The sequence below is a fragment of the Theropithecus gelada genome, chromosome 14 (assembly GCF_003255815.1).
Source record: "Theropithecus gelada isolate Dixy chromosome 14, Tgel_1.0, whole genome shotgun sequence".
Lineage (NCBI taxonomy): Eukaryota > Metazoa > Chordata > Mammalia > Primates > Cercopithecidae > Theropithecus > Theropithecus gelada.
Window position 1 is genome coordinate 117,476,772 of NC_037682.1, and position 12,005 is coordinate 117,488,776.

At 39.6% G+C, this 12,005-nt stretch overlaps 1 protein-coding gene across 4 annotated transcripts in view; it reads left to right on the top strand.

Annotated features, from left to right (window-relative positions):
* The window catches only part of FAM118B (family with sequence similarity 118 member B), a 51,708-nt gene that overhangs the window by 20,420 nt on the left and 19,283 nt on the right, over positions 1 to 12,005 (top strand). For 3 of the 4 annotated variants that reach the window (XM_025356683.1, XM_025356685.1, XM_025356684.1), the window contains 2 exons: positions 3,140 to 3,232; positions 8,013 to 8,265. In XM_025356683.1, coding sequence (XP_025212468.1) covers positions 3,147 to 3,232; positions 8,013 to 8,265 — 339 coding nt within the window. In that variant the 5' untranslated portion in view covers positions 3,140 to 3,146. Of the gene's footprint in view, positions 1 to 1,752; positions 1,891 to 3,139; positions 3,233 to 8,012; positions 8,266 to 12,005 lie in introns of all 4 variants that reach the window. The other variant, XM_025356682.1, reaches the window with a different exon arrangement.

The window sequence follows — 12,005 nt, forward strand, 5'->3', positions numbered from 1 at the left end:
TTGACTGTGTAAAGAAATAAGTCAGAAAGCTTAGTATTCAGGTCTAGATGTCATGAATTGACCATCTGGCAGAAATAGAATCCAGCAAAAATGATCTTACATAATTTCCAGGAGAAAATGGTAGGACAGATCTAGGCTCTGGTGGATAAATGGTGGTGAGAAGTATATAACAAATAGTGCTTGTTATTGGAGAAAGTAGTTTTCCCAGCTTCCGAATGTAGTTGACTGCCAAGATTGCATGAATGGAGTGCCTAGTTACGAAGCAACTATTAAGGATTACTTGGGATTGTTTCAGGTAAATCTGCTTTCTAGAATGCAGGCACTTCCTTTGTTGATAGTTTTGGACTTTAAGTTTTTTTTTTTTTTTTAAGGCTGAAAAGTTAATACAGGTTAATTATTCCTTATCTGAAATGCTTGTAACCAGAAATAAGTGTTTTGGATTTCTGGGTTTTTTGGGGAATATTTGCATTATACTTAACGGTTGAGCATCCCTAATCCAAAAAATCTGAAATCTGAAATGTTCCAATGAGCATTTCCTGTTTAGCAGTAGTGTAGTTAAGAACTTGGACTTGGGAGGCAGAGTTGCCATGGTTTGAATACTGGTACTACCACGTACCCGATCTTTCTGTGCCTGTTTTCTCGTCTGTAAAATAAGGTAACAATAGTGCCTCGTAGTGTTATGCAGATTAATGAGTTAATGTTTATAAGTAGTCCATAGCACATAGTTAAGAGCTTGTAAACTGGTTTAGTAACTGAATTGAGCATTGAATTCTGAAGATATCCATCTTCAAAACTTAATAAGCATTATTCCCTCTACATTTTACTTTCATCTCTCTCAATATAGTGTTTTTACTTGGATGTAATCTGTTTAGATGATGGGTTTGTAGAACCATATTTAAGAAAAGAACTTAAGCACCTAAGTTTTTTCCTCGTGTATATCCCAAACGGATGGGTTGTCATGTGTGTGGAAGAAGTAAACACATTCTATCCCTAGTTCACCATTCTAGAGCGTTAACTTTTAGAATCGGAAGTGATTCACATGAATTAAAACTTCATAAAAATATTTTAAGGACAGTTAAAACCTGGCTATTGGTATAAGCAAACTGGGAAGTCATTAGACTGTAATAAGTTATTACACTTAAGGAAAGATGGCTTGATGGTATACCTCATGTGCATCCTATATTTAACAAAATTGTTGCATTGTAGAAAAATTAAGTTTGCTTCTTATTTAGGTGTTTCCTGTTTGAAGGAAGATTCTGAAGATTCTGGAGAATCTCATTCTGTAATTTTGGAGTAGAGCCTAGAAACAAACTTTTTTTTTAATTAATTAACTTTATTTTCAAGAACATACATACTTTTAACTAACATCCTGGCTGGGCGTGATGGCTCACGCCTGTAATCCCAGCACTTTGGGAGGCTGAGGCGGGCAGATCACCTGAGGTCAGGAGTTTGAGACCAGCCTTATCAAGATGGAGAAACCCTGTCTCTACAAAAAATACAAAATTAGCCGGGCGTAGTGGCGCATGCCTGTAATCCCAGCTACTTGGGAGGCTGAGGCAGGAGAATCGCTTGAAGGGAGCAGCTGCCGGGAGGCAGAGGTTGCAATGAGCCGAGATTGCGCCATTGCACTCCAGACTGGGCAACAAGAGCGAAACTCCGTCTCAAAAAAAAGAAAAAGAAAAAACCCACATGGTTGAGTTAAGGCAGGATTTACTGAGATTAGTGACTCATCCGTCTTCTCCTGAGCTCCAGCTTTCTCATCAGCAGAATCAAAAGATTTGACTAGAAACATGATCTACTTTCTAACTCACTACTATGATTTTATTGTTTCTATTTTCCTTATGATTATGATATTAAAGAAGAATTCCACTATGTGTGATGGACTATGGGGTGAGGAAGTGAGCCTTCTGTTTACCACAAAAAATTAATTGAGAAACTTAATGTTTTAATAAAGAAAAAGGCTTTTTTGGGCCGGATGCAGTGGCTCATGCCTGTAACCCCAACATTTTGGGAGGCCAAGGCTGGAAGATTACTTGAACTCCAGAGTTAGAGACCAGCTGGGCAACATGGCAAAACTCCCTCTCTACAAACAATACAAAATTTCACCAGATGTGGTAGCACGTGCCTGTAGTCAACCAGGTACTGGAGAGGCTGAGGTTGGTTGATGGCTTGAGCCCAGGAAGCCGAGACTGCAGTGAGCCAAGATGGCACCACCGTACTGGAGCCTGGACAACAGAGCAAGACGCAGTCTCAAAAAAAGAAAAGAAAAGGACTTTCTAACAAAACCGTAAACTTCCAGTAATTATTAGTAATTCAGTTCTGTGTGTTGGCAATGGCATGTACTAAAACACCCCAAACGGTGGTAGTATGTTGTCTTCTATATTGTGTGTGTATTTAAAATACTATTGCTATTTTTAAATTCACAGCCTTTAGATTTAACTAGTTTGCTGAAGTTTGAGCAGTTAGAACTTTATAGTATTCATTCTAATCTGTGGTAATTACTTACTTTTGCCAGTTATTCCAGCACCCGAACATAATTGGCCATTTTTCATACATCTGCTTGATAATACCTTTACCAGTTATCACAGTGGCTTGATTTAAGTCCACTTCATGTTCAGTTAGAGAGACATGTCCCACTGGCTACGAGGTCACCATTGTCCAACAACAGAGAATGTCATTCAGCAAATTAGTATTGACTGTCCTATTCTTGACTCAGTAATTTCTTCAGCTGAGAGTAAATGGATAATTGGGGGCTATTAATACACTTATCTGTGGGTGGTTTTTATCCTGAGTCTTGCGCAAACCCATCTTGTGGAAGAATAACTGGTTTTTCTTAAGTTCTACAAAGTGAGGGCCAGTAATTGACATGAGTTGACACTGTTTTTGGTGGGAACTTGGGGGCAGGCCTTCAGAAACAGAAGCAAGATGGTAGTATGGAACACCAAATAGTCTTTTAGACTAATTTAATTTAGTTCCTTGTTTGGAATGTGCATTAATTAACAAATTTCTGTTAAGTAGGGGGTACCTCCAAAGCACCTTTAAGGGTATACAGCTTTTTAAAACTGTTTAATGTATGTGCTATTTTGAATGGTATATTTTACAGATCTAATTGTGGTCCATGGTGTTTAATCTATTTTAGAAACTGGATGGCTTCTACAGGGAGCCAGGCCTCTGATATAGACGAGATTTTTGGATTCTTCAGTGATGGCGCACCCCCCACCAAAAAGCCCAGGTAAACAAGAAAAGGGAATCAGAGAGCAGAGTAAATTACCATTAGTGGGAGAGAAAGAAAAGTAGCCAACTTATACCTTTTATGTCAGTTGTTTTCACTAATCAGTATTGACCTTCATACTAAAAAAAATTATTTTTATTTTGGATTTAATTTTTATTTTTTATCAAAGGCAATACAGGTACATAGTTTTTAAAATCAGTATTTCAGAGTCCACCCTTCTTCAGAGATAATTACTTTCAGCTTTATCTGTTTCTTCTAATGTTGACATCCATGTTTTAAAATACTATATATATTGCTGCTTTTTAGTTTTTCAGTTCTGTTGATTTCCGAGTATGGAATATAAGGACTGCTTTGCTGTCATGACTCCTCCCCCTGGATTGCCACTCCACACACTCTCCCCATGTTCTTGTATGTTTGTAGCACAGTGTTTGGTTCAATCCACTTTTAATATTTACATTTATTATGACTGTATAAATAGTATTCGTAGCTGAGCCTAATGCGTGACGATCATATTTCCTTTCTTGCCCATTTTTTTCGCTTTTGTCGTTAAAGACTGTCTTTTTTGTTTGTTTGCTTTCAGTGTGTTCTCACATGCTCTGACAGAAGAATAAATCTCCTAGCTATACTGAAACACACCGATAACTTGCTAGTTCATGTCATGGATTCTTCCCTCTGGACGCTAGTCCACTCTGGACACTTGTTTTCCAGGCCTCTGTTGCATTGCTGGTACTTGCTATTTCCCTTTCCCATCGTCCTGATAATTTCCTTTACATCTCTCCTGTATTGATTCTCTGTTTACTGAATCTTGTGTCTTCTTTTTTGGTGCACTCTTTCATTTTCCTGAAGCGTATCCTTGCATAGCCTCCTAAGTAAGGACCCATAGGAGAAAACTTTTTGGACGTATTTGAAAATGTCTTTATCACACACTTACATTCATTTGATGGTTTAGCTGACTATAGAATCTTTGGTATCTCTCATGCATTCTCTGCTAACATCTAAGTATTCCTGCCAAAATAGCCACTCTGTTCTGATTCCCAATCCTTTGTATTATATGACCTCTTTCCTTGTTTTGTTTTTGTTTTGTTATTGTTGTTCATTAGAAGCTTATAAGGATCATTATTTTATTTTCAGTAGCCTGAAATTTCACAGTGGTGTGTCTTCTCATACGAATCTGGACACGGGGCAGCTCTTTAAAGCTGGCAACTAGTACCTTCACTTTGGAGAAGTTGACTTGTATTACTTTTTTGATACTTTCTATTACAATGTTTTATCTACTCCGTATTTTTTTTAAACTCTTGTTATTCAGATATTGGACTTCTTGTATTAAGTCTCTAATTTTCTTACGTGTTTCTTGATTTTTTTTCCCCATTTCGTGTTTTAAAATTTTGCTTTCTCGGAGGTTCTCTCTTTTATCTTATGGATTTAAACATTTCTGTTGCTATATTTTTAATTTGTGAAGTCTTTCTGTTTGTTCATTTTTCATAGCACTCTGTTTCACAGATGCATTTTTTTTTTTTTTTTTTTGAGATGGAGTCTCACTCTGTTGCCCAGGCTGGAGTGCAATGGTGCAGTCTCAGCTCACTGCAACTTCTGCCTCCCAGGTTCAAGCAATTCTCCTGCCTCAGCCTCCTGAGTAGCTGGGATTGCATACGTGCACTACTACACCCGACTAATTTTTATTTTATTTTTTAAATAAAGACAGGGTTTCACCATGTTGGCCAGGCTGATCTTGAACACCTGACCTTAAGTGATCCACCTGCCTCGGCCTCCCAAAGTGCTGGGATGACAGGCATGAGCCACCCCACATGGACAATGTTTAAAAATCTATGTGAGGATGTCATTGTTTCCTTTTAAAATTTTTTCTCCTTCCCATACTATCTCTTATGTCCTTCAGATTTCTCTCTACCTGCTAGTTTGTTTGGTATAACTGTTATGTTGGGGGCTTTCCTCAAATGTGAGGTGACCCTTGTTTGTCTGCCCATTTTTAAGAGAAAACACTAAAAAGCCAATGGAAGAGGCCGGGCGCAGTGGCTTACGCCTGTAATCCCACCACTTTGGGAGGCCAAGGCGGGCAGATCATTTGAGGTCAGGAGTTTGAGACCAGCCTGGCCAACCTGGTGAAACCCCGTCTCTACTAAAAATACAAAAATTAGCTTGGCGTGGTAGTGCGTGTCTGTAGTCCCAGCTACTCAGGTTGCTGAGGCAAGAGAATCGCTTGAACCCGGGAGGTGGAAGTTGCAGTGAGCCGAGATTGTGAGATTCCATCTCAAAAAAAAAGCCAATTGGAGAATCTGCGTGTACATAAGGAGCTTGGTCCCAGACTCTATGTAGAGTTAAGGAATTCTCACCTATCAGAATCTGCAGGTTTTTCGTCTCATACTGGCCATTTTCCTGAAAGAGGAATCCTCCTCATTTCCTAACTGGATGGGGGATAGGGATTCCTCATTTCCTTACTGAATGGGGGATAGGGGTGCAGGTACAGGGTTGATTCCTAGAGTCTGAAAAGCTGCCTCTGGGGAAAACTCTGTGTATAAAATATAAGATTTCCCCCAACTCTCTTTCCCCAGAGGCAGCCTCAGCTGCGTGCAGTGTTCTCAGATACAGTCCTCTGGTCAACCTCTGCAGAAGGGAAACCTCTAGTCTGCTTAAAGTTGCAACCCTTAAAGGCTTGTAACCGATTCTCCTGTTTTAGCCCCACCAGTCCCTCTACCTTCAGATGTATGTGAACATTCCCAAAATTCTACCAAGGGACTCAGCCTTTGCATTACAACTTGTAAAATTCTGTTGCCCTTTGACCTCTGTTGTCTGCTGTCATCTTTACCTAACCTACTTTTTAGGTATGTATACCTGCTAAAAATAATAATAATAATAACTGTTATTTAGTGTTTTACAAAGAACCGGTAATAAAACACAATTGTTAAATGTTTTGTTTTTAACTGGAAGGTGTTTTTTTTTTTTTTTTTTTTTTTTTGAGACAGGGTCTTGTTCTGTCACCCAGGCTGGAGTGCAGTGACACAAACACAGCTCACTGTAACCTCCACCTCCTGGGCTCAAGTGATCCCCCTGTGAACTTAGCCTCCCACTTAGCTAGGACATGCCTAATTTTCTTTTTCTTTTCTTTTTTTTTTTTTTTTTGGTAGAGATGGGTTCTCACTAAGTTGCCTAGGCTGATCTCGAACTCCTGGGCTCAAGCTCAGCCTCCTAAAGTGCTGAGATTACAGGCGTGAACCACTCCACTTAGCTGAATTGAAAGTCTTAATTAGGAAGAATTATAGTTTAAATCTATATGTTATATATTTAAAAAATCATACAGTATAACAGTATAAAATGAAAAGTAAAAAGTCCTTATTCTCCCCATCCTCATTTAACCACTATTTATAGATCTTGTGAATCCTAGAAATTTTCTATGTGCATGTATATTTGTGTATGTGGATTTGTGTATGCTTCACTATCTTGATTGCTCTGAACTGAAACTCATTTTTCATCATTTGCTTCTGACATCTATTTTTAATGTCTTTTCTAGTAGACTAACCTTTCAAGATCAGGGACTCCATTTTGTTCCTGGATACATCACTAGTGACTCCTGTACTGCCTGGTACATACAGGTTTTTCTTTCCTGCCTCAGCCTCCCGAGTAGCTGGGACTACAGGTGTGCGCCACCAGACCTAGCTAATTTTTGTATTTCTAGTAGACACGGAGTTTCACCATGTTGGCCAGGCTGGTCTTGAACTCCTGACCTCAAGTAATCCACCCACCTTGGCCCCCCAAAGTGCTGGGATTACAGGCGTGAACCACTGCCCCCGGCCTCGGTTTTTCGTGTTTGTTGAATGACTAAATGCAGAAGCTCAGGATAGGGAAAGCAGTTTTAGAGGCTGCGTCCCCAAAACGAAGCTTCCCGAGGCTTGAAAGTGCTGTTCCTTTCTTGGGTTATGCCAAAATGCTGATCCTCTCCATTTTATTATTTAGACAGAAAGGTTGGGGAGAATCCGTTTTCGGGGGAAGGGAACATACCATCAGCAAAAATTAAAGTGAAGGAACATATTTCAAGCGGGGATAGTCTCCAGAATGAAAGAGAGGGAAACAAAAACAAAAACTAGCACCCATGCTATCTCACATACGGGCCTCAGAACAGAGAAGTCTGTCTCTGCTTATCGTGGTAAGAAAGGAATGTTTTTCACCTTTCGTCGTGTCCCTTGAATAGCTAAGTCTTTATTTAGATATGTAGGGCTCCTGTGTTTTTAGAATTCTATTGGCCACTTTTTTTTTTTTTTTTTTGCCTGAGGTTAATGTTTACAAAATTCCGAGTTAAATTTTTTATTGCCTTTCTTTCCCCTTGTGTTTTACATTTCTCAATAATAGGAACTTAATTTGTCCTGGGGTTCTTTTCTCTTTTTCTAGAGTACAAATCAGATGTCTTCTTTTGAAATTTAATATTGGTTTAAAATATAATTTAGTTGGCAGAACTCAGCTGAGCTGTAATCTATTTGGATCTTTTCCTAATATTAGTGGAATTTCTTAGGTTGAGAGGACTAAGAAGGAGAAAACTGATTTTAAGATTGGTTTTGGGATTCCTGAAATAGGTTTATGACTTGTTTTTCAGCAAGCACTGACATAATATTCTGGTTGTTTTCTTTAAACTGCTTTGGAAAAGTGTCAAAAACTGATATTGATCTTCTTTGCAACTATAAAAGTTAGCTAAAAACTATAACCTTAGTCAGACAGTCTCTGTGCCTCATATCTATGGGATGTTCCAGTCCTCTCATTTGTTTTGCTTTTATAGGAAGCTGCTTCCAAGCTTAAAAACTAAGAAGCCTCGAGAACTTGTGCTAGTGATTGGAACAGGCATTAGTGCTGCAGTTGCGCCTCAAGTTCCAGCCCTCAAATCCTGGAAGGGGTTAATTCAGGCTTTACTGGATGCTGCCATTGATTTTGATCTGTTAGAAGATGAGGAGAGCAAAAAGTTTCAGAAATGTCTCCATGAAGACAAGAACCTTGTCCATGTTGCCCATGACCTCATCCAGAAGCTCTCTCCTGTGAGTACCTTCTTATGTGCCACAGTGTTTGGAATTTCCTAAAATTTGACTATCATAACTAGCATGATTTGGCTGTCACAACTAGCATGCCAAGTGTAGCAGGGATATTCATTTACAGCTTGTAGGTTTCCATAACATTGGGCTCTTCTGCACAGTGTCTATTTATGGACCCTATTCAGGGTAATTATCTTAACCCCATTTCACTGTGTGTCTCTGAGAGAGAAATGATGTTGAGGACTTTATATGTACAAATCACCGCTGTGTTTTGAATTTATTTTTTTCTGCATCACTACTATAAAAGCTGTGTTCTGTGACATCCATGCCTTGTATGGAATCCCACAAAGATTGGAGATAATTTTGTCATTTTATAGATGAAACAAAACCAGTTTTTAATGTTCTTTTTAGTGATAATAACTCAAAATATTTATAAGGAATTGCACCTTATTTTATCAAACTGAGTTGGATAAAAGGACTCCCTGTCTTGCTTTGTCTGAATTTTTTTTTTTTTACAGAGTCTACCTCTGTCACCCAGGCTGAAGTTCAGTGGTTCGATCTCAGCTCACTGCAGCATCTGCCTTCTGGGTTCAAGCGATTCTCCTGTCTCAGCCTCCTGAGTAGCTGGGATTACAGGCATGTGCCACCACGCCCAGCTAATTTTTGTATTTTTAGTAGAGACAGGGTTTTGCCATGTTGGTCAGGCTGGTCTCGAACCCCTGACCTCAAGTGATCTGCCTGCCTCAGCCTCACAAAGTGCTGGGATTATAGGCGTGAGCCACTGCGCCCAGCCTGTTTTTAAAACTTCTTAAAAATCAGGCTTCTAGAGCCAGGCATGGTGTGGTGGCAGGCGCCTGTAATCCCAGCTGCTCAGGAGGCTGAGGCAGAAGAATGGCTTGAACCCAGGAGGTAGAGGTTGCACTGATTTGAGATCACGCCACTGCACTCCAGCCTGGGCGATAGAGGAAGACTCCATCTCAAATTTTTTAAAAAAAGGAATTAATGGGGTTTTAAAGAGTTCATGGAATCTCCACCTCATACCGTTTACAAAAATTAAAAATGGATCAAAGACCTAAATATGATGTCTAAAACTGTAAAACTCTTAGAAGAAAATACAGATTTAAAATTTCATGACTGAATCTGTGTGGTTTTTCAGACATGACACCAAAAACGCAAAAACCAAAGTGAAAAAAAATATATAGATAAACTGGACTTCTCCAAAGTTTAAAAACTGTTAGGCTGAAAGGACACTGTCAAGAAAGTGAGCTGGGGATGGTGGCTTATGCCTATAATCTCAGAACTTATGCCTATAAGGCCAGAGCAGGAGAACTGCTTGAGGCTGTGAGTTCAAGACCAGCCTGGACAACATAGTGAGACCCTGTCTCTACCGAAAGGAAAAAAAAAAGTGAAAAGACAACTCCCAGAATGAGAAAATGTTAGCAAATCACGTATCTGTTAGGGGTATAATATCCAGAATCTATAAAGAACTATTGTAACTTAATAAAGGCTAATAATTCAATTTTAAAATAACAATGTAGTTGTTAGACATTTCTCCAAAGAAGACACACAAATGGCCAATAAGCGTACACGGAAAGATGTTCAGCATCATTAGTCATTAGGAAAATACAAATCAAAACCACAAAAAGGTGCCATTTCACACCTGCTGGGATGACTAGAATCAAGAAGACAATAATGAGTGTTATTAAGGATGTGGAGAAATTGGAACCCTTGTGGGAATGTAATGTGATGCAGTTGCTTTGGAAAACAGATTTACAGTTCCTCAAAAAGTTAAACAGTGATTCTATGACCCAGCAGTTGCACTCGTAAGTGTATACCCAAGCGAATGGAAAGTATATTCATGCAACAACTGTACACTCATGTTCATAGCAACATTATTCATAGCAGCCAAAATAGTGGAAACAACTCAAATGTCTAGCTCATGAATGAATAAACAAAACGTCCTTCCATGCAATGTTAATTGGCCATAAAAAAGAATGAAGTACTGGTCCATACAACAACATGGATGAACCTTGAAAACATTAAGTAAAAGAAGCCAGACACAAAAGGACATATATTGTATGATTCCATTCATATAAAAGGTCCAGAACAGGTAAATCCATAGAACAGAAAGTAGATTATTGCTTGACAGGGCTAGAGGAAATTCTTCCCAAACTACTCTAAAAAATAGAGTAGGAGGGAGTACTTCCAACTCATTGTATGAGGCCAGTATTATCCTGATAACAAAACCAAACAAAAGACATCAGAAGAAATGAAAATGACCAAACGCAGTGGTTCACGCCTGTAAGCCCAACACTTTGGAAGAATGAGGCATAAGCATCACTTGAGCCCTGGAGTTCAAGACTCCACTGAGCTATAATCGTGCTACTGTACTCCAGTCTTGGCGACAGAGCAAGACCCTGTCTGCCTCTAAAAAAAAGAAAGAAAGAAAACTACCAACCGGGATCTCTTAGGAACATGGACACAAAAATCCTCAACAAAAAACAAACTACAACCAGACTGAATGCAGTACCCATGAGGAAGTCAGAGTCTTCTGGGGAATGAAAAGTTGGTTTAACATCTGCATATCAGGCCAGGTGCGGTGGCTCACACCTGTAATCCTAGCACTTTGGGAGGCCGAGGTGGGCGGACCACTTGAGGTTAGGAGTTCAGGAGCAGCCTGACCAACATGGCAAAACCCTGTCTCTACTAAAAATACAAAAATTAGCTGGGCATGGTGGTGCATGGCTGTAATCCCAGCTATCCAGGAGGCTGAAGCAGGAGAATTGCTGGAACCCGGGAGGCAGGGGCTGCAGTGAGCCAAGATCACACCACTGCACCCCAGCCTGGACGACAGAGCAAGACTCCGTCTCAAAAAAAAAAACAAAACTGCACATCAATATAATATATCATGTCAATAGAATAAAAGAGAAAACCACATGGTTTTCTTAGTAGGTGCAGAAAAAACATGTTAGCAAAATGTAACACTCTTTCATGATTAAAAAAAAAACACTCTACAAATGAAGGAATAATAGCAAACAATAGAAGGAAACTACCTCAACATGGTAAAGACCATATATGAAAAACTCACAGATATCATATTTAGTGGTGAAAGACTGGATTTTTCCCACTAAGATCAGCAACGACAAGGCTGTGTTCCCACTCCACTCCTGTCCAACATAGTGCTGGATGTTCTAGACCGGGCAATTAAGCAAGAAAAATAAAAGGAATCTATATTGGAAAGGAAGAAGTAAACTGCCTCTGTTTGCAGACGACATGATCTTGTCTATAGAGAATCCTAGGTTATCCTCTATCAGAACTAACAAGTTCAGCAAGGTTGGAGAATCCAGGATCAATATATTAAAAAATAATATTTTTATACACTTGCAGTGAACAATACTAAAATGAAATATTAAAAATTCTTCCACTTAGCATCAAAAACAATAAAATAACTAGGAATAAATTTAACAAAAGAAGTGCGGAAGGCCGGGCGCGGTGGCTCACGCCTGTCGTCACAGACTTTGGGAGGCCAAGGCGGGTAGATCACCTGAAGTCAGGAGTTTGAGACCAGCCTGGCCAACATGGTGAAACCCCGTCTCTACTAAAAATACAAAAATTAGCTGAGCGTGGTGGCGGGCGCCTATAATCCCAGCTACTCGAGAGGCGGAGGCAGGAGAATCACTGGAACCTGGGAGGCGGAGGTTGCAGTGAACCAAGATCTCACCCCTGCACTCCAGCCTGGGCAACAA